Consider the following 22222-nt stretch of genomic DNA (forward strand, 5'->3'; position numbering starts at 1 on the left):
GGGGCCCGCCCCCACCCCACTGTAGCCGAGAAGCAACCTACAAGGGTTTGCTTTGCATGGATCCTGTACGGTGACAGACCTGCCTGCTGCTGGGCTGATACCGGTGGAGGCAGGATGAGGCCCTTAATTGGGCATTAATTGCCCACTTAAGGGTCTCCATTGACGGCGGGATGGGAGGGCTGTTCACGGGTCTTGCTGCCCCGGACTTAATTTGGGTGGAGCTGGGAAGCTGGCGGGGTCTCCGCCTGGCACCATCCCACCTGATTATATGCTCTCCCCACCTCCAAAGTCACTGCAGGGGAAAGCATAAAATTCCCTCCCAGTGTCCAATATTTTTCCCTCAATTAAAAAGAGCTTAACGAGTCATTTCAACTCAATTTTGGTTTGTAGGCCCTTCATGTGCTCAAATTGCCTTCAATGTTTTGCACTTTAACAGTAATCTGTTGATTGTCAAGTGTTTTGAAATGTCCTGAGGAAATGAATAGAGCTTTCTTTGTTTTTCCCCTGGTTTGAATGGGTGCACTGCTGGAGTGGACTGCCCTTCCCCACCAATAAAAATTCCATTTGCCCACAATTTTATTTTTTTAATTAATAGCTTTTTTATGCCCAAAAACGAGAACTTCTAACTGAAGATCCGGACCCCTGGAATCTTCTACTTCTGTTTAGATTAGATTAGATTAGAGATACAGCACTGAAACAGGCCCTTCGGCCCACCGAGTCTGTGCCGAACATCAACCACCCATTTATACTAATCCTACACTAATCCCATATTCCTACCAAACATCCCCACCTGTCCCTATATTTCCCTACCACCTACCTATACTAGTGACAATTTATAATGGCCAATTTACCTATCAACCTGCAAGTCTTTTGGCTTGTGGGAGGAAACCGGAGCACCCGGAGAAAACCCACGCAGACACAGGGAGAACTTGCAAACTCCACACAGGCAGTACCCGGAATCGAACCCAGGTCCCTGGAGCTGTGAGGCTGCGGTGCTAACCACTGCGCCACTGTGCCGCCCTTAGTTTTACCCTTTTGTAATTTTTCTGTTGTGATTATGGCTGATGATCAGTCTTACCGAAGTCCTCCCCCACAAAAACTTGGTCCACTAGGCCCACCTCATTTCCCAGCACCATATCCAGCACTGCCTCCTTTCCAGTTGGGCCAAGAACGTACTGATCAAGGAAATTCTACGGTATACAATCCAGAAATTCCTCCCCCTCTCTCTTTACTGTAAAATTATTCCACTTATTATTTGGGTAATTAATGTCCCCCAATATTACCATTCTATAATTCTGGCATATTTCTGTGATTTCCCTGCAGATTTGCTCCTCTATCGCTTTCTCACTACTTGGAGGCCTATTGACTACCCCCAGTAGTGTGATTATACATTTTTGCTTCTCAACTCCAACCAAGTCGATTCTGTCTTTTCCTCCTCAAGGACATCCTCTCTTTCCAACACTGCAATGTCTTCCCTAATCAGTACCGGCATCCTACCTCCCTTTTTTCCTTCCCTATCTTTTCTCAACACATTATATCCTTGTATATTAAGTGCCCAGTTCTCATCATTTTTAAGCCATGTTTCCGTTATTGCCACTACATCATATTCCTATACTGCTATTTGTACTTGTAGCTCACCAACCTTATCACATTTTGTGTGTTTACATCCATTGCAATCCTGTCTTTGTATTGAAGATCGGAACTATCAGCCTTCAGAAATTTTAGAAAGATAACATGGAATACTAATAAGAGTCTAGAAGACTCAGTACACACTGCTCTTATCCTTAAGTTGTCAGATTCCCTCTGCTTGTATTAAGCCAAAGAAGAAAACCCCTTGAATTGTTTGATATCCCCCATTTCTCCATGTGGTGAAATCTCATTTTATCGGAACACTGAAACTGAAGAAGGGAATTAACCTGCTTTTGATTGGATCCAGCTTTCTGATTCTCAATTGAGATTTGCAGTGTACTGAAGCTGCTGAGATGTTATAATCCAGACTTGTTATCCACTTTCACTGAGCTCAGTGAAACTTGTAAAGTTTCATTGCGTACCTCTGTACTACAGTTTGTTCCAATGAAAATCAGCATTGACTTTCTGGCAAAAGGCATGTTCCAAATATAATTGTTTGAGTTATGGCTTTGTGCCTGCAATTGCCCATGCCACTAATTCATTATCAAAAATAGCCTCTGATCCCACCTTTGCCTTCCAGTGTTCACAGGCCACACCACAGAAACATTTATCATGCATCTGCTCTTGTAGCAGCCCTTGCTAGCCCAGCCTGCTGTCATGCTACCCAATAGCAAAGTGCAGAAGATGTGTTTGGCATTCCTTAGATTGGGCAATAGGAGAAAACTGGAGATCAGATAATTCCAGCCAACTTCCAGATAGCTTATTAGCATTAGCACTTGCTATTCTTCTTATCCATTTCATGATGCAACTTGTCAGAGAACATGAAAGAGGTTCAGGGAGAACATTCTGAAAGGATGTGCGAAGTTGGATTCTTGAAATAAAAACAATGAGTCGAGAACTTTAGCTGTCAGACTACTCAACATGAGGAGGGGGTGGAGGTTTGGAGAAACCAGTGTCAGATTTGACTTGAAGATCATTCTTTGACCTTGCCAATCTGTAGTCAAATCCACTCCTAAATGATGGGATGAGCTCTTCTTTCTGCTGGTTTTAAGAATCTGATGTAAAATGAGTTTGGACAATGTCAACATAGAACATAAAACTATCCAGAATATGCCATTAATTGACAATCTCGCTCAGTTGTCAAGAATGGATAGTGCGAGAAATGTGGCTTTGCTGCATGAAGGAATGCCCTTCTGAAGTTGAGGTTAAAGCCTATTGACTTGGTGAATACGGAAGCTTTACTTGTTTTTAACCAGCGCTATAACTGGTATGCAAGGATCTGAAACTGAGTGCAAAAAATGTTTCCCAGCACAGACATATCCCACCTTGTTAAGCATGATTCACTGCAAAGGTCACCTGATGATGCATTAGAAGTGAAAAATGCAACAGCTTTGTGACTGAACCTACAAAAGATAGAATTCAGTGTGGAGGTGAGGAAGAGGTGAGTGGAGTAATGCTGTTTCTCACTGAAGCAACACAGTATATTAGAGTTGAGGTCAAACTTATAGTTTGATAAGTCAACCAAAGTCTGTCAACCTTAACAATATGAAGGCAGCAGAACTGCCAGTGCATAAACCCAATTCATATTCAGCTTATAGATTTCCTTCACAGCCTTGATAGTGTGTATAAATATTTCATATGGTCTCCCTTTGGAGCAAATGTAGCAACCAAGGAGGGAGGCTAGGTTTCCCCTCAAGGTGAAATAATGCTGCTGTTGATTTAAATAACACAGCTAACAGCTCTTGCAATTGCTGTAGAGAGATTGAAACATGGCAAAGCTGAGCAGAGACACAAAATCTACCTCCCTCATTTTAATATGCACAAATAGCAAGATTATATGTGATTGTTTCTGATTACTATACTTCTGTATGGCACTGCAGAAGCTATGTTCGCAGGAACCTTATCAACCAAATAATAAACCAGTAGATTAATATTTTCTGATGTAAATTTGATTTTCTAACTCACTTGTACATTCTTGCACATTTGGAATCTTTTTTGATTCCTGCAGTGAATTGTCTGAATCCCATTCTCTGTCTTACGGTCAAATGAGGAGGGATCGAAGGGTTTCCCTCTTTGCCCTCTCCTTGTTTGACCACAACAGGTTCAATTATTTCTTAAAGGTGGATGTACTGGCTAATTCATTTGCTGTTTGATTACTTACTTGCTATGATCATAACAAGAACCAGTCGGACAGGTTTTCTTGAGTTAACAAAGAAAGAAATAATTTTATTGTACCTAAATTGAACTAATAAAAATAATAAACAATGCGTCAACTTTCACTCACACACTCGTTCTGGAGGTTTACACATGCACAAATAGGTTACAGAATGGGAAAATGTAGATTTGTTGAGTTAGAGTCCATAGGAAAAAAAGATATACAGTCTGTGGCATTTGGCAATTCGGCTGGCTTCCAGCTGAATTTGGTGTTCCTGAGGCTTTTAGGTTGAAGAGGTAGATGACTGGTTCGGTGGGTCTCTTAGAGATAGTGATGTGGATGATTTCCTCCATCAGGAGTATGCAGAGGTGATCAGTCAACAGGCAGGATTTGAAAACTTTCAAATTGGAATGAAGAGAGAGAGAGACCCCCACTTGGCTCTGCACATGTCAGAGTACAGTTGCGTCTCCTCTCTCTGCTGCAGAAAGACACAAGCTTAAAACACAGATGGGGAGGGGCTTGTCACATGACAGTCACTCAGTGATTCAAAACATAGCAGCTTGCACTTTTTCTCTCTTGCTAAATAGAACAGGTAGTTCCTTTAAATTTCCTGGGTCTTGGTTCTTGCTGGGATAGGAGCAGACATTTCATCTCCCTTCTCACAAACATTGCAGTGTAGGATACAATGTTACAAACTAGCTAGCCATCTTAAACTGCCAGCAAAGTCATCCTTTTAGCTGGTCTTTTCAAAATGTCTTTTTCAAAAATATGGATTCAGATCTCCAGTCAGTAGATTAAAGAAAATTATCATTCAATAAAGCAGATTGGTGTAACACTCTGCTTCCTCCCTCCTTCCTACAATAAAACCAAGATTCTCAACTTTCCAGGGAAGAATTCAAGGGCCTGAAGCTGTGTTCTCACTTCATGCTTTTTGTTGAATTTTCTTATTAGTATAACACACAACTGTACTGTAAACACTATTACCAGTAAAATTACAAGTAACGAGCAATATATGAATTCAGTTTTTTTTTAATTAACCAATTGACCCACATCTTGTTTTGTACCTAATGGCTTGTTTCATGTGCATTGAAGGACTAATTCACATAGTTCAGTTGTTATATTTGGTTAATGAGCTATCCAGCCTGTGACCCCACTGGGTTGGATTTCACTGGTCTGTTGAACTGCTCAATGAAGTACCACTCAATAATAAAGCATTACTAATGGGAGGGCAGAAGAAAAACCAAAGTTGTCTGCCTTGGCTTGTGATCTATCTAGCTGCTGTTCATTGATCACAAATTGGCACTGCTTGATTTCTCCTTGCTCTGGGCGCTTCCAAACTCTTCAAGCAGTTCCTCCAGTAGCTGTGTTGCCCATAATGGTTTTAATATATTGCAATATGTATGAATGTTGAGATTTCTTTTTGTATTCCAATTTTCTGTTATTGATGGTGGGTTGTCATATTGGACAGTGATGGATGGCAAAGTCTTGTGATTGAATCACATCATTTACAAATGGTGACATCAGATAAATATAAAGAGCAAAATTGAATAAATTTTGTTCAAGGATAGATGTGTAGCCGAGTACCAGAACAGAGGCAAGCTGAATGTTTTCCAGATAAAACTTATGGAAACCTGCACACTAATCCCAGGCCTTCCTGGTGGAAGGAGAGGGGGATACACTTGTCTAAAAAAAAATGTTAGATTGTAGCTTTGAGTTATTCTGAACAGTACTTCTCAATCCAAAGACACATTACCACTGACATGGTTCAGAATTGGATTAAATGCACATAGAATTGGAAAGCCATTACATGCCCAGTGGGCACCTAACAGATAATTGTATAATAAAAACATGAAATGCTGGAAATACTCAGCAGGTCTGGCAGCATCTGTGGAGAGAGAAGCAGAGTTAACGTTTCAGGTCAGTGACCCTTCTTCAGAACTCAGAGAATTGTGCATCAGCCTCTGACCCAGCAAAACCACCAGAATATGGAATGATAATCTTGCAAGCCAAAGGCCGTCAGGATTTTTTAAATAAAGAAGAATGAATTAAAATGCTTTAAAATGTGCAGACATCTGCTGTGGATAACAGGCTTGAAACCCTGTCTAGATCCTGAACTAAGGTTACCTGAATAAATTCACAATAAGCAATGACTGTGCAAAAAGACTTAGAAAATCAATTAAAATTATGCCTCTTAAGTACTAATGAGCTAGATGTAGGAAAAAGTTATATATAGAGTTTAACAACTTCTGTGCACAATGAAATGTATGATAAAGGGTTGGAGGGAGGATGCTACGGGGGCGGGGGGGAGGGAGGGAATCAGCTTAAACTCTGCCCTCAATTGTGAGCCTTCAGTGTGGAGCGGCACCCAGGTCAGTGTTACAATTATTAGGGCTGCATACAAGGAAGCAACTGTTTGTTCTTTCCTTAGGCTTTTTGTACGTCATTGAATTTTTGCAGCTTTTTGATAAACTGCTTAAAAACTGTGCAGCACCTGTAGGATTCTGCAACTTCTTTTTAATCGTTTTTTTGTAGGAGGTGGGTGTCGCTGGCCAGCCCAGCATTTATTGCCCATCCCTAATTTGTCCATGAACTGGCTTGCTAGGCCATTTCAGAGGACATTTTTAAGAGTCAACCACATTGCTGTGGGTCTGGACTCATATGTAGGCCAGACCAGGTAAAGACAGCAGATTTCCTTCCATAAAGGACATTAGTGAACCAGATGGATTTTTACAACAATTGGCAGTGGTTTTATGGACATTATTAGACTAGATTTTTAATTCTATATTTATCAATTGGATTCAATTTTCACCATCTGCCATGTCCCCAGAGCATTAGCTTGAGCTCTGAATTACTAGTCCAGTGATATTATGACTGTGCCACTGCCTCCCCCTTGTCAGCTGTCCCTCGATTTGAGAATGACATCTACTCAGGGTCGCGAGTTTCTACCATGAGTCTTCATGTGACTGAGCCGACCAATTTTCAACCCGCAGATTTTTGGGCACAAAGGGCAGGGGTCCCACACGGTAATGGGATCGGAGTGCAAGATTTGCTTCCTTTTCTGTCCTTGTCCGCCATCACTCTGCCTCATCATTAAGGTGCTGGGATTCGAAGTGTGATGCAGTTTGGTGGACACGTTTTCGCCATTCTGGGTGATTGGTAGAAAACTCCTCCCAGTAATTAAGGTCATTGCAGCCGTGCTGACTCTGAGGATAGCCTCGGAGTGTCTTTGAAGCATTTTCTTTCCCCTCCAGTGGAATATTGAAACATGTTTCAGTTCAACTTTAAGATTGATATGCAGTGAGTTTTATTTTTAAATCCAAAGATTTTTGGACCTTTTGAAAATGTAACCAAATATAGGTCCAGTCTGTCAATCAAATCAATCTCAGTAAATATGCAGGGGATGAAAGTCCTATGATTGTTAATTTCAGTGAAAAAAAAAGTGAGTATAAAGCTTGTTCATCACTTACACTTACAGTAGCTTTTTAACTAAGATTAACAAAGATGAATTTTTAAACTTCCTTTCAATCTACTTCTAATTGAGACCCTAAATTGCACATAAATCTAATCAATTTCAGGGTACAAATTTATCAGCGCCAGATTTCTGCTGTGAAGGTGGTGATGCAGCTGCAAAAAGCATCCAAATTGGAAGGGCCGAGGCTGCCCTGGAATTGGGCTGCAGGTCTCAATAATTTAATTGAGTGATTTGCCTACTCCTTTGGCCTGACTTAAGACCTGTGGTGCAGAATGATTGGGGGGGGTGGGGGGGGAGTGGTGGGAGGGCACCAATTAGGATATTGTGAAGCCAGGGGAGCATTCACACTCCTCTTGGTGCCACAACTGCAATTTTGTTTTTTGTTTTTTTTCTTGGCGGCACTAAAGAATCCCACGCAGAACAAGCCAGCTCGAAATCAACAATATTGAATTTATCAGATGGGACCTAAAGCAGGCATCGGGACCCTTAGTAACATATCCAAGGAGCTTAATGCCTGTTTTAGGCAGCAGCCAAAGTCACTTTAAACATTGCCCAATCGGAAATCAGGCTCTTTTCCGGCTTGGGATTTTGTTCCCCGCAATTGGTCCTTGCGCCTCTTTTAATTCAGTAAAATTGGTCCATCAAGATTCAATTTCTACCTCTTCTTTTCTATTCATTAAACAAGTATTTCTGCTTTTGAATTCTTGATTTATATAAATATATATTTTCATTTTTATTCAAGCACAATGTGGAGGGACTTCCATGGATGACAATGATGTGATCCTGAGCCCAGGTTTTCCAGGAAATTATCCCAGTAACATGGATTGTATTTGGAGGATTTCACTGGAGGTTGGATCTGGTAAGTTATATGGCCTGAAACAGAAGGAAAAGTGATTCTAATCTGCAGTTACATTTTACTTTCAGTGAGCAGTGCTGCTTTGGACAAAGTGATATGTCTCATGAATTTCAACAAACATGAGGTTATATAGTCATGTTTTGTGCCTTTTCAAGCTTCAGTTCTAGTATGGGAGGCAAAGCTGAGAAAAAAAAATTTCTGCTTCTTTATCTTGATGCATTTGGTGGAAGAGATGACATCTTCTCAAGTGATGGGTTCAAAGTAAAAAAAAAATACACGTGGTGCCTTTTAGCTGTAAGAGTTCTGCGGATCTGATAAAGAATTCATAAAATTGTCAACAAACCAGATCACTCAATATCAACACAGACGCAAAGGTGACTCACTATTGTGCGCAGAATAGATTTATACAGTAATAACTTTGCGGTGCATATGAGTTAGGCAAATCAATGACTATTCACTGATGACAATATAAAGATGTGGACAGTAGAAATGTCAAAAACATTCAATGTTAGAATTCTTTTTCTACACAAAGAATCAGTGCCATGGTTACAGACTTCTGCATTATTGATGGAGTTGAATGGATAAATGGATATAAATGAAGTAAAGGTTCATAGTTAAGGATGCACATTGGTGATCAAATGCTTTACAAGAGTACATGAGATTGTTTTAGAATACAATCTTTTAGATTCATATCTGGGAATTTGTACTTAATTCCTCCTAAGGTTTCAGGGAAGATTTTTTTCATTGTATGAAATTTTGTCTCCAGTTGCTTGCCACTGTTAGAAGGTTAAATAAATTAAGCCATTTTTATACTGGTACATGCGTAAATATAGGACAAAAATTCCAGACTGAAACAGTGAATTACAAGTGGTTGAGATTGTGGATGTCCAGTGACATTCCGAGTTCGAGTGAAGATAGAATGCTATTTGTGGTGAGTAGTTGGTGTGTTACACTCACATCAGCATGTTAGTACAAATAACAATAGAGTAAGTGCAAACTCCGGTCATTGAAAAGGGTCAGGCTCAAACTGCCAATTCAATTTTTAGTATTGTTTTTTATTTTCTACTGAAGAGAATGCGAACTTGTGCCAAGGCACAACAACAGTGCATTTGCCGATAAATATGAGCATCTTTTGATAAGACCATTTGTATGAAATAGATGTTGTTCCCATTATTAGTAGTTCAACCTGCATAATACAATACCTCTAGACACAACTTTGAATGGATCCTTACTCCAAATGCATAGGAACTTAGGAAATAGGAGCAGGAGTAAGCCATTTGGCCTCTTGAGCCTGTTCTGCCATTCAACTAGATCATGTCTGATCATCTACCTCAACATTATTTTCCTGCATTATTTCCATATCCTTTGATATCTTTAATATCTAGAAATCTATCAATCTCTGTCTTGAAATACTCAGTGACTGCGCTTCCACAGCCCTCGGGGATTGAGAATTACAAAGATTTACAACTCTGTGAATGAAGAAATTCCTCGTCATCTCAGTCCTAAATGGGCTACCTCTTATTCTGAGACTGCATCCCCGGTTCTAGACCCAAAGCCAGGGGAAACATCCTTCCTGCATCTACCCTGTTGAGCCCTGTCAGTACCAAAGCTTTATATAGCTTTGTCTTTTGACCTCAGTCGTCCTAGCAATGCAAGCTGAAACCTTTATTTGCTTTCTCTATAGCCACCTCACACTGGTTATGCACTTCTATCAAGTAATCAGTGATTGCCCTTGCATCTCTCTTTTGACCTGCTACCTTGCATGATATATTGTCTGAGTTTCCTAACCCTAATTGTATGGCATCTGCCACACCGAGGCTCATTTATCTAACATACCTAATTTGATTTGCAACTTATTGATTTGGTCTGAATTTTTTTTATTCGTTTGGGGATGTGGGCATTGCTGGCTAGACCAGCATTTATTACCCATCCCTAATTGCCCTTGAAAAGGTGGTGGTGAGCTGCCTTCTTGAACCGCTGCAGTCCTTGGTGTGTAGGAACACCCACAGTGCTGTTAGGAAGGGAGTTCCAGAATTTTGACCCAGCAACAGTGAAGGAACGGTGATATAGTTCCAAGTCAGGATGGTGTGTGACTTGGACGGAAACTTGCAGGTTGTGGTGTTCCTGTGCATCTGCTGCCCTTGCCCTTCTAGGTGCTAGAGGTCGCGAGTTTGGAAGGTGCTGTCGAGGGAGCCTTGGTGAGTTGCTGCAGTGCATCTTGTAGATGGTACACACTGCTGCCACTGTGCATCAGTGGTGGATAGAGTACCAATCAAGTGGGCTGCTTTGTCCTCGATGGTGTCAAGCTTCTTGAGTGTTGTTGGAGCTGCACCCATCCAGGCAAGTGGAGAGTATTCCATCACACTCCTGACTTGTGCCTTGTAGATGGTGAACAGGCGCTGGGGAGACAGGAGGTGAGTTACTTACTGCAGAATTTCAGCATTTATGTGGCTGGTCCAGTTCAGTTTCTGGTCAATGGTAGCCCCCAGGGTGTTGATAGTGGGTGATTCAGCGATGGTAATGCCATTGAATGTCAAGGTGAGATGGCCATTGCCTGGCACTTGTGTGGTGTGAATGTTACTTGCCACTTATTAGTCTGGATGTTGTCCAGGTCTTGCCGCATCTGGACACGGGCTGCTTCAGTATCTGAGGAGTACCAGTAGTCAGTAGGTGGTTACCGTTTATTAATTTTATTTATAACCATTTTATTGTGTTTATTTAACTTCCAATTTTAGTGCAGTAAATAAATAACTCGAGGCATGGAAGAGTTGCTTACACCCATCGAATGAACATCCTGTGACATGTGGGGACTCCAGGACCTTGCCCATGCCCTGGAGAGCTACACGTGCAGAACATGCCACCAAATGCAAAAACTCGAGTGCCTAATCTTGGAACTCGAGGAGCAGCTAGAGTCACTGAGGTGCATTCGTGAGCATGAGAGATACGTGGGTAGCATGTATCAAGAAGTTGTCACCCCACAGCTGAAGAGAGTGCAGACAGAGAGGAACTGGGTGGCTGCCAGACAGATTAGAAGGAGAAGGCAGGTAGTGCAGAAGACCCCAGAGGGCATCCCACTTTCTAACCAGTATTCAGTTCTGAGTACCGATGGGAGAGAGGGTTCCTCTGGAGAATGCTGCGAGAGTCATGACCAGAGCACCATTGGTGACTCAGCTGTGCAGGAAGGGAGGAGAAAAGACAGGAGAGCAATATTGGTAGGGGATTCTATAATTAAGGGAACAGACAGGGGTTTCTGTGGTCGCAAACGTGATTCCAGGATGGTATGCTGCCTCCCTGTTGCAGGAGTCATGGACATTGCCCAGCAGCTGCAGAGCATTCTGAGGGTGAAGGTGCACAGCCCGAGGTTGTAGTCCACATTGGTGCCAACAATATAGGTAGGAAAAGGGATGAGGTCCTGCAGGCTGAGTTTAGGGAGTTAGGAAAGAGATTAGCAAGCAGGACCTCAAAGGTAGTAATCTCCGGATTACTCCCAAGGACATGTGCTAGTGAGTATCGAAATAGGAGAATATACCAGATGAATGCATGGCTGGAGAGATGGTGCAGGAGGGAGGGCTTCAAATTTCTGGGACATTGGGGCCGTTTCTGGGGAAGGTAGATCTTCAGACGGTCTACATCTGAACAGGACTGTGACGAATATCCTTGCAGGAAGGTTTACTATTGCTGTTGGGAATGGTTTAAACTAGATTGGCAGGGGGATGGAAATCTGAGGGAAGTGTTAGATAGGACAAATTCAGGGCTGGGAACAGGAGGCAGAAAATTAGCGAGTGACCCTGAAAGACAGAAGAAGCAAAGGTTAAAAAACGTGCAGCACAGGAATTTAGCAGTGTTATAAGGTATTTATTAAAATGCAAGGAGTATAGCAAATAAAGCCAATGAGCTGAGGGCACAGGGAGAGACATGGCAGCATGATATTATTGCTCTAATGGAAACTTGGCTTAAAGAGGGGCAAAAACAGCAGCTCAACATTCCTAGAGGCAAGAGTTTTTAGGCAGGATAGAGAGGGGGATAAAAAAAACGAGGGACTGTAGCATTATTGGTTAAAGAATCAATTGCAGCTGTGAAGAGGGATGATATGCTAAATGAATCATCAAAAGAGGCCATATGGGATGACCTCAGGAACAAAAAAGGGGCAGCCACATTACTAGGAGTGTTCTATAGACCCCCAAATAGTAAGAGGGAGATAGAAGGACAAATATGTAGGCAGATTTCTGAGTGTAAAAATAAATAGGGCAATAATAGTTGGGAATTTCAACTACCCTAATATCAACTGGGATACAAACAGTGTGAAGGGCACAAAATTCTTGAACTGCATTCAAGAGAACTTTTTTAGCCAGCACGTAACAAGCCCAATGAGATGGGGTACAATTCTATTTTAGTCTTAAGAAATGAGGCTGTGCAAGTGGATGAAGTAGCAATGGGTGACCATAATACAGTTAGATTTAGCATTATTATGGAAACGTACAAGGATCGAAAAGGAGTAAAAGTTCTAAATTGGGGGAAAGCAAATTTTATGAAGCTGAGAGGTGCCCTGGCAAAAGTGGACTGGATACAGCTAGTTGAAGGAAAATCAGCGGCAAACCAGTGGGAGGCATTTAAAAGCAAGATTCTATGGGCACAGTGTAGACATGTCCCCATAAAGATAAAGGGTGGTAGTGCCAAATTCAGAGCCCCTTGGTTATCTAGAAGCATACAGGGTAAGATAAAGCAGAAAAAGAAAGCTGATGACAGTCACAAAAAGCTTAATACTTTAGAAAGCCTAGAGGAGTATAGAAAGTGCAGGGGTGAAGTAAAAAAGGAAATTAGGAAAGCAAAGAGAGGACAGAAGAAAATATTGACAGGTAAAATCAAGGAAAACCCAAAGATGTTTTATCAGTACATTAAGAGCAAGAGGATAACTAAGGAAAGGGTAGGGCCTATCAGAGATGTACAAGGTAACTTATGTGTGGGTGCAGAAGATGTGAGCAGGATTCTTAATGAATACTTTGTCTCTGTCTTCACAAAGCAGAGGGATGATGCAGACATTGTCGTTAAAGAGGAGGAGTGTGAAATATTAGATATGATAACCATAATGAGAGAGGAAGTACTAGAGGGTCTGACATCCTTAAAAGTTGATAAATCACCAGGGCTGAATGGATTGTGTACCAGGCTGTTAAAGGAAGCCAGGGAGGAAATAGCGGATACATTGAGGATCAGCTTCAAATCCTCACTAGATACAGGCGAGGTACCAGAGGATTGGAGGTCTGCAAATGTTGTACCATTATTTAAAAAGGGTGTGAGGGATAGACCAAATAATTATAGGCCGGTAAGTCTGATCTCACTGGTGGGCAAATGATTAGAATCAATTCTGGGAGATAGGATAAACTGTCACTTAGAAAGGCACGGATTAATCAGGGATAGTCAGCATGGATTGATGAGGGTAGTGCAGTGGATGTTGTCTACATGGATTTTCATAAGGTCTTTGACAAGGTACCACATGGCAGCCTGGTTGGAAAAATAAATGCCATGGAGGACCTTGCCAAATGCCTCACGAAAATCCATGTAGACAACATCCACTGCACTATCCTCATCAGTCATTCTTGTTACTTCCTCAAAATATTCAATTAAGTTAGCAAATCCATGCTGACTATTCCAGTGGCGAGTTGGATCCAAAATTGGCTCAGTGACAGGAAACAAAGGATAATGGTCGACGGATGTTTTTGCGAATGGAAGGCGGTTTCCAGTGGCGTTCCACAGGGCTCAGTGTTGGGTCCCTTGCTGTTTATGATACATATTAATGATTTGAACTTAAATGTGAGAGACATGATTGGGAAAGTTGCAGATGACACAAAAATTGGCCATGTATTTGATAATAAAGAGGATAGCTGTAGACGCCAGAATGATATCAATGGTTTGGTTGAGTGGGCAGAAAAGTGGCATATAGAATTCAATCTGGAGAAGTGTCTGTAATGCATTTGGGGAGGACTTACAAAGCAAGGAAATAGACAATAAACAGGAGGATATCGAGAGGGGTAGAAGAAGTGAGAGACCTTGGAGTGCATGTCCACAGGTCCCTAAAGGTGGCGGGACAGGTAGGAAAAGCGGTGAAAAAGGCAAATGGAATGCTTTATTGGCTGAGGTATAGAATACAAAAACAGGAATGTAATGCTGGAACTGTATAAAACACTGGTTAGCCTACAGCTGGAGTATTGTGTACAGTTTTGATCACCACATTGCAGGAAGGACATAATTGCTCTGGAGAGAGTACAGAAGACATTTACAAGAATGTTGCCAAGGCTTGAAAATTGCAGCTATGAGCAAAGATTGGATAGGCTAGGGTTGTTTTCCTTAGAACAGAGGAGGCTGAGGGGTGACTTAATTGAGGTGTACAAAATTATGAGGGGCTTGGATAGAGTAGACAAGAAGGACATGCTTTCCCCTAGTGGAGAGGTCAATTACCAGGGGGTACATAGTTAAGGTTATTGGTAGAAGGATTAGAGTGGACATGAGGAAAAACTATTTCACCCAGAAGATGGTGGGTGTCTGGAATTCACTGCCTGGTGGGTGGTGGAGGCAGAAACCCTCAACTCATTTAAAAAGGCACCTGGAGCTGCACCTGAAGTGCTGTAACCTGCAAGACTATGGACCAGATGCTAGAAGGTGGGATTAGATTGGGTGGCTAGATTTTTCAGCTGGCGCAGACAGGGTGAATGGCCTTTTTCTGTGCCATAACTTTTCAGTGGGTCTATGGAGTCACGAAGTGTGCTGAACATCGTACAATCATCAGCGAACATCTCCACTTCTGACCTTATGATGGAGGGGAGGTCATTGATGAAGCAACTGAAGATGGTTGAGCCTAGGACACTACCTTGGAACTCCTGCAGTGATGTCCTGGAGCTGAGATGTTTGACCTCCAACAAACACAACCATGTTCCTTTGTGCTAGGTATGACTCCAACCAGTGGAGAGTTTTCCCCTTGATTCCCATTGACTTCAGTTTTGCTTGGGCTCCTTGATGCCATACTCAGTCAAATGCTGCCTTGATGTCAAGTGCAGTCACTCTCGCTTCACCTTTGGAGTTCAGCTCCTTTGTCCATATTTGGACCAAGGCTGTAATGAGGTCAGAAGCTGAGTGGCCCTGGCAGAAGCCAAACTGAGCGTCAGTGAGCAGGTTATGGCTGAGCAAGTGTCACATGATAGCACTATCGACAACCCCATCCATCACTTTGCTGATGATCGGGAGTAGACTGATGGGGTGGTAATTGGCCGGGTTGGATTTGTCCTGCTTTTTGTGCACATGAGATACCTGGGCAATTTTCCACATTGCCGGATAGACGCCAGTGTTGTAGCTGTACTGGAACAGCTTGGCTAGGGGCGCAACTAGCTCTGGAGCACAAGTCTTCAGTACTATTGCCAGCATGTTGTCAGGACTCATAGCCTTTGCCTTCAACCTTTTCTTGATATCACGTGGAGTGAAACGGATTGGCTGAAGACTGACATTTGTGATGCTGGGGACCTCAGAAGGAGGCCGAGATGGATCATCTAATCAGCACTTCTGGCTGAAGATTGATGCATATGCTTCAGCCTTGTCTTTTGCACTTATGTGCTGGGCTCCGCATCGTTGAGGATGGGGATGTTTGTGGAGCCTCCTCTTCCTGTCATCTGTTTAATTGTCCCAAGATACTGAAAATTAATTCAACTAAATCTTTCTAGCTGCATTCCTGTTCTTTCACGTTTGGAATTGAGTACACATTTTAAATGTGCCAATTTGGATACCATTTTTGTTATCCCTCTGAGTGTTGCCTGCCTGTTACATTGTATAATTAAGTTCTGCTACACGGAAATTCCTATCAGAAAGGAAAGCCCAAAATGGTACATGAGAACTGCCAGACAGCAAGCTATTACTGAAAAAGATGAAAATAGCCACATCCTGTCTGGTTGGAACTGGCTATGGTGGAAAAATGTAGGCTTCAGATCTTCTCTTATGTTCGAAAGGTAAATTTCTGATGTAGTTTGAACTTATGAGTTGATCTTCACTGGGCATGATCTGAGATGATGATAGATTCGTGACATGTTAATAGTGTCTGTAAAACTCCTCCTTCATATTAACCTCCTTCTTCAATGGATTTATTTTTTGTCCTCTTGGATCAACAGTAACATTCTTCTTCTAATGTTGTATAACCAAATCCCACTCTATGACCTGAGCATATTACCCAGGCTGAAACTTCCGTGCATTATGGCACAAGTACTGCACTGTCAGAGGTGTTGTTAAACCAAGATCCAATTCTCAGGTGAATGTAAAAGACCTGATGACACCATTCAAAAAAGACCCGATTTTTCCTGATTTGCTGGTCAACATTCATCCCTCAACCAACATTGTTCAAAACAAATTAGCTAGTTGTTTCTCTTATTTGTGGAATTTTGCTATGCATGTTGGTTGCTGCATTTGCCTACAAGACAACAATGACTACATTTCATAAGTAATCCATCGGCTGTTCATCTCTTTAGGACCTCCTGAGGACAAGATGTCCTCTCCTATATAAATGCCAGTACATTCTTCTGCTCAGATTTGTGGGGTGTGCATTAACAGAAGGATTTTGATCTAAAACTTAAACATTTCTGTAGGTAGCTCTCATGGCAAATTTAGATATATAACTATGGAGGGAATTTTTCATGTGGATAGATGGACAGTTCTGCCTGCGACGTAAATATACGAACATCTCCATCCAGCTATTTTCCAGTCAGGTGGTAAGCTGTTTGTCTGTCCAGACTGACTTGGCAGTCGATCCGAGTGGGCACAGTTGTGTGTCCTGCACATGTAATTATTCCACAATGATGAATTGATCTATCATATAGTAAGACATCAGAATTAATGCTACATCAGTTATCCGAAGTGCTCACCTATCCAAGTGTGGTGTTTCCTGATCTGTTCAGATAAACAGTATCCCACTGTGGTTAATTTGCTGATCGTCATACTAAGTTGTTTAATAATTGACAAAAAATTCCACTAACTGACTAATAAAGGTACACCTGGCCTGTGGGAAGTTATGGATTCAAAATGTTTTGTTTACTAAGATAACATAAAATCTGGCCTTCTGATTGATATGATTGATTTGGCTGCAGAATTCCCTGACCTCATTCCAACTGGCTGTGAGAACAGGTTTTCTTTACAATTAAAATTCAGGTGCTGGAGCAATGTTAAGGTTGCTATTTTGTTCCATGAGGTAGGTGTGATTGTTGCAGCTTTGCAGCACTTTACATAAAAACAAAATAAAAATGCTAATCCATGAACATTTCTGTGAGAGCACATTAAAAATGGCCAAATGGGAGCGTAGCAAAGTGAATTGCAAGGTTAAAGCAGTTTAAGAGCTCATTTGGATACGATGCTATAGAACATAGAAAAAATCCGGTGTGTAAACATAGTATAAGCATTTTAGCACCTGACAAAAGATCTGCAGAGAAGTGGGAGGCATACAATAATGTAAATGAAATCCTAACATGTTTGAAATACTTCCTGACTTCTTTTCAGTTAATTTAATGAACCAGAGGTTTTAATAGTGTATATGTCAAGGTAATCCAATTTTGAAAAATACAATCTGATTTTCTTCTTAAAAATGTGAAAGTCAACTTCCTATGAAAGTTAATTCTTTAATTATTTCATTTGAGGAGGGGAAGATAATGATGCTCCAGATTTGAGAAGGGGATGGACTAAGGCAAACAAAATGTCCATCCTTGAGAGGATTATTGTGTTTGTTCAAGGGATGGATAATTTATAGATAGAAGTAAGGGTGCCTCTCCAACAAAGTTTAGATTACAAAGTTTTTCCACACAAAAGGCAGTACAAATTTGGAACTTGCTATTCCCCACCCCGCAACAAAAAAAAGACTGTGGATGATGCGAGGACAATTAGAGCATTCAGGACTGAGAGAGATTTTTGTTAGGTAAGTGTATCAAAGGATAAAGAGCAAAGGCAGGAGAATGAAGTTTAGGTACAGATCAGCCATGATCTAATTGAATGATGGAGCATGCCCAAGGTGCTGAATAACCTACTCCTATTCCTTATGTTATTACTGTCTGGAATACTGTATTGATCTGCACCCTCTCCCTGTTCAACTAATGTCCAATGATCTGGACCTGCCCTCAGGCTTCCCCCTCTCACATTGCATTTTGAAACCTGGTTGTTTCTCTTATCTGTAAACTGGCTTAGCAAAGTATCATTTGATGTTTTACAGGGGGAAAAAAACTCTATATACTCAATCCTAAAAATCACACTGACTTATTAATAACAATTGTGGAGATAGTGTAAAAGCAGCCATTGAAGAGAACAAGAATGATTTTAGCAGCAACAATAAGATATTGAACAACCTTGAAGAAACAAACCTTTTTTTGTTGGGGAAAGGAAAAGTGCCAGGCATTCTGTTCATTGCAACATCACAGATAGGCAATGTGGTGATGTGTTTTAATATAATTTATGACATTCAGTTTTGTGTTTGTGAACAATGAAGGAAGGTTTACCAAAGAGTTTTTCACAGAGATGGTGCCTCTTCAGCTTGCAGTAAGATACCTAATTTTCATCAAAGAGAGGTACTTGACAACGACTCTGTTACTGAATTCTCACTAATTCTCAAAAGCATGCAGAGTGCTGTTGTGAGTTATCTTTCAACAAAGCCTCATTTAAAATGCTCTATTTGTTTAAATGTACCTCCTGCTGTGATGTAGTTATTGATCTGTTTCAACAGTTTAAAAATAATTAGTACTCTTCGGGAGATGGTACAATAATAAACAGATTTTAAAAATAAATCTTTCCAGTTTCTCCCTTGTGCTTTCTTGAAGACTTTGACTCCTTGCTAGTTATGGATCCACATGAACCAACAACCTTGTGGCTATCATTCGTGCCTGAGCTTTGGCAGTGTCAACAGGTTATTCTACTACAGAGAGTAACACAGTTTAGCCTAATCCTATTCTTACTCAATACCCAAACAAACACATTTCCAGTGGGCTGCTGAGGTGGATATTTCAATCTGAGGCACTATTTTTAATTGCAGTTTTAGTTATTATTTGCTCTTTTGAAAAAAATCACAGTTAAAAGAATGTCAGTAGATTGGACAATGTAGAAAATGAAGGGAGAGATGGCAAGGCTATATCAAATCAAAAGATTCAAATGGTATAAATCAGCATAGCAAAGCTGAAATATTTTACAAACAGCATTTAAAAACCTTAAGATCACACCTTGGCATATCATCACATAATACTGAGTTTCATTTGCAGGCTTTATTCTGTTTTTGTACAATCACTGACTGCCATGGTATAAACAGCCTGTCAGGTCAGGGTGCACTTAGTGAATGCTGACATTCAGCTGACCAAATTAAAATTGTGATATAACTGTTGCACATTCATCGTGAAATAATCTGAGATTACTTGGAGGTTATACATTCTGTTTATGCTATATGCCACTTACATTCATCAATATGGAATTGTTTTCTTTAGATCACTTAATGAATCTACTATTCCAACCTACAAGATAGAGTGGGACCTGTCTATTATCTATCACTGAGGAGATGTTGGAATGGTTTATAGAGAGTGCAGAAACCCTCTGGGTAGTTTTGAGCTTTGGTTGTATAACAAAGAACCACCCGTGTGAATTTCATGCCAATTTTAGATACTTGGATTGAAATCCTCACATGAAGAGGCAGGTAAAATATCTTCCTTCCTCCTCCAGCATCAGTTTGTTTCTAGTTCAAACCGTGGAAAGTCTTTTCTATGCGGTAGCTGTAAGTGTCCTAACTAAAACTGTATTGGGGACTTCTCCACTGTTCCTAGTGAGCACGAGCTCACATACTTTAAAAGGAAGTAATTTTCCAAGTTTGTGTTATAAGCTGGGAGCTTGGTCTGCCAGCCTTGTATGTTGGGAAAATATGGCATGCTACCCATGATAGAAGAGCAAAATACTGTGGATGCTGGAAATCTGAATTTAAAACAGAAAGAACATCTGACGAATGGTCATCATTCTGTTTCTCTCTCCACAGATGCTGCCAGAGCTGTTGAATATTTCCAGTTTTTTCTGTATTAATTTCATGCTACCTATAAAGTTTGATTCATTAAAAATTAATATTTGCAAGCCAATAGACAAGGCTGCTGAGCATATAAACTTGGAGAATTAGTCCTTTAGGTATCAGAAAAAACTTCCTCTGAAATACCTATTGGATAGCTGTTGTGGGGAATCAAATTGTTGCTCTTCTGAGGGTGGGGTTGAAGCACATTATTGGGTAGCTATCCTGTGTTTTACATGATTTGGAATCATTGCTGATGCTAGGTGTAGAAAAGTAGAAAATATTCCACTTTCCAGTCTCAGCATTTCTCACTGTGATAAATGTAATCTTCATCAAAAATACATCAATACATAACACTTGTTTGTTCAGGCAGACAGCATTTCAATAGTTATTATAGAACGCTACTTAGCTCTGGAGGGAATACTGATGATTTTCATTATGTGTTGTTTTTAGGGGCTTATATTGAATTTCTGAACTTTTCCACTGAACCTAACCACGATTTCATTGAGGTTCGGAATGGGCCACATGACACTAGCTCTGTGATTGGCAGGTTCAGTGGAGGTGAACTTCCACTTTCTCTGATGTCGACCTCTCATGAGACAACCATATACTTTCACAGTGACCACTCAGAAAACAAACCAGGCTTCAAACTGATGTACCAAGGTAAGGAGTGTGAAGATAATGGTAGGTGAGTACATCATTGAGATATTGGAGTGTCACATCTGAGAATATAAGATCTGAGTTTGAATCACTGTACTTTTTAATTCCTAACCCAAGTGTCTACCAGGGAGAGAGTGTGGATGGCTTGTCTCAGGAAGGAAAGTGCCCTGTCATATCTAACACAAGTGAATTGATCAAGGAATACCCTTGATGGCAATATAGAGATGGTGATAGTTGAATTATGTAGCCCTCCAGCCAAAGCTGAATATTGTGTAAGTCGGAATAAGGAAGAATATAGAGAAAGATAACATTATCACATGTTGAGGGAGAGTCAATTACATTTTTCTCTTTAATAATAAAAAAACTCTACATTAATTGTACATTTTATTAACATTACCAATATATTCCTTAGAGATGTTCACAGAGAACAACAGTTGTAAGAAGAGTATTGCTGAGTTTAGAGACATGTCAAAGTTTTTCATCTTGCACTTATCAGGACAATCTGCAACAATACCAATGTAAGGGAAAACAACGACTTTATACTATATGAGAAGAGAGTGCTGATTGGTTGGCAAGTGAACTCTGATTGGTAGAGGCATTGTCATGGAGAATGCACCAGTTTACAGTCACTGACAGTTAATTGCCAAGTTTTGTTTGAAATTTAAACCAGGCAGCTTGACTCTGATTGGTCAAGGCATTGCCCTGAGGAATAAACCAGTGAATGGCTGTCACTTATTTTGTTTTTTGTTTTGCTAAACAAAGTAAGTGACTGGTTCATTCCTCAGGGCAATGCCTTGACCAATCAGAGTCAAGCTGCCTGGTTTAAATTTCAAACCAAGCTTGACAGTTAAATGTCAGTCACCGTAAACTGGTGCATTCTCCGTGGCAACACCTCTTCCAATCAGAGTTCATTTGCCAACCAATCAGCACTCTCTTCTTATACAGTGTAAAGTTGTTGTTTCCCTTACATTGGTATTTTTGTGGATTGTCCTGATGAGTGCAAGACGAAAAGCTTCTACAACATGTCTCTACTTTCAGCAATAATCAAGTTCTGTACTACCAAACAACTATTTGTAAGAAGAGTGTTCCAAGGGCATAATTGAGTGGCTGCAATGACATGAGAAACCCAGAGAACAAAGGTTTTATGGGGTTTTAAAGGTACCAAATCCTAACACAGTGAGTAAAAAAAAATCCCAGATATCTGCTGCTACTGCTTAATCATAACATCGTTCAAGTGACAAAATCTTTTCTCTGGGACCGAATGAGTTCAGTAATAATGAATTATATTCCTTTACTTAACTGCTAGTCCTTGAATGGGTCTCTTGTCAGCGGCTGTTTGTAATTGGCTGAGGGAATGCATAAGAAGGATCCGTGCTGAGATCAGGAAATTGCTTTAATGGGAATTTA

The 22222-nt window shown here is 40.8% G+C and overlaps 1 protein-coding gene across 1 annotated transcript in view; it reads left to right on the forward strand.

Moving 5' to 3' along the window:
• csmd2 (CUB and Sushi multiple domains 2) overlaps window positions 1-22222 on the forward strand; it is a 2056060-nt gene that overhangs the window by 1808617 nt on the left and 225221 nt on the right. Inside the window, exons 40-41 of the mRNA XM_068011193.1 lie at window positions 7999-8115; window positions 20609-20818. Coding sequence (XP_067867294.1) covers window positions 7999-8115; window positions 20609-20818 — 327 coding nt within the window. The remainder of the gene's footprint in view (window positions 1-7998; window positions 8116-20608; window positions 20819-22222) is intronic.

The sequence above is a fragment of the Heterodontus francisci genome, chromosome 31 (assembly GCF_036365525.1).
Source record: "Heterodontus francisci isolate sHetFra1 chromosome 31, sHetFra1.hap1, whole genome shotgun sequence".
NCBI classification, from domain to species: Eukaryota; Metazoa; Chordata; class Chondrichthyes; order Heterodontiformes; family Heterodontidae; genus Heterodontus; species Heterodontus francisci.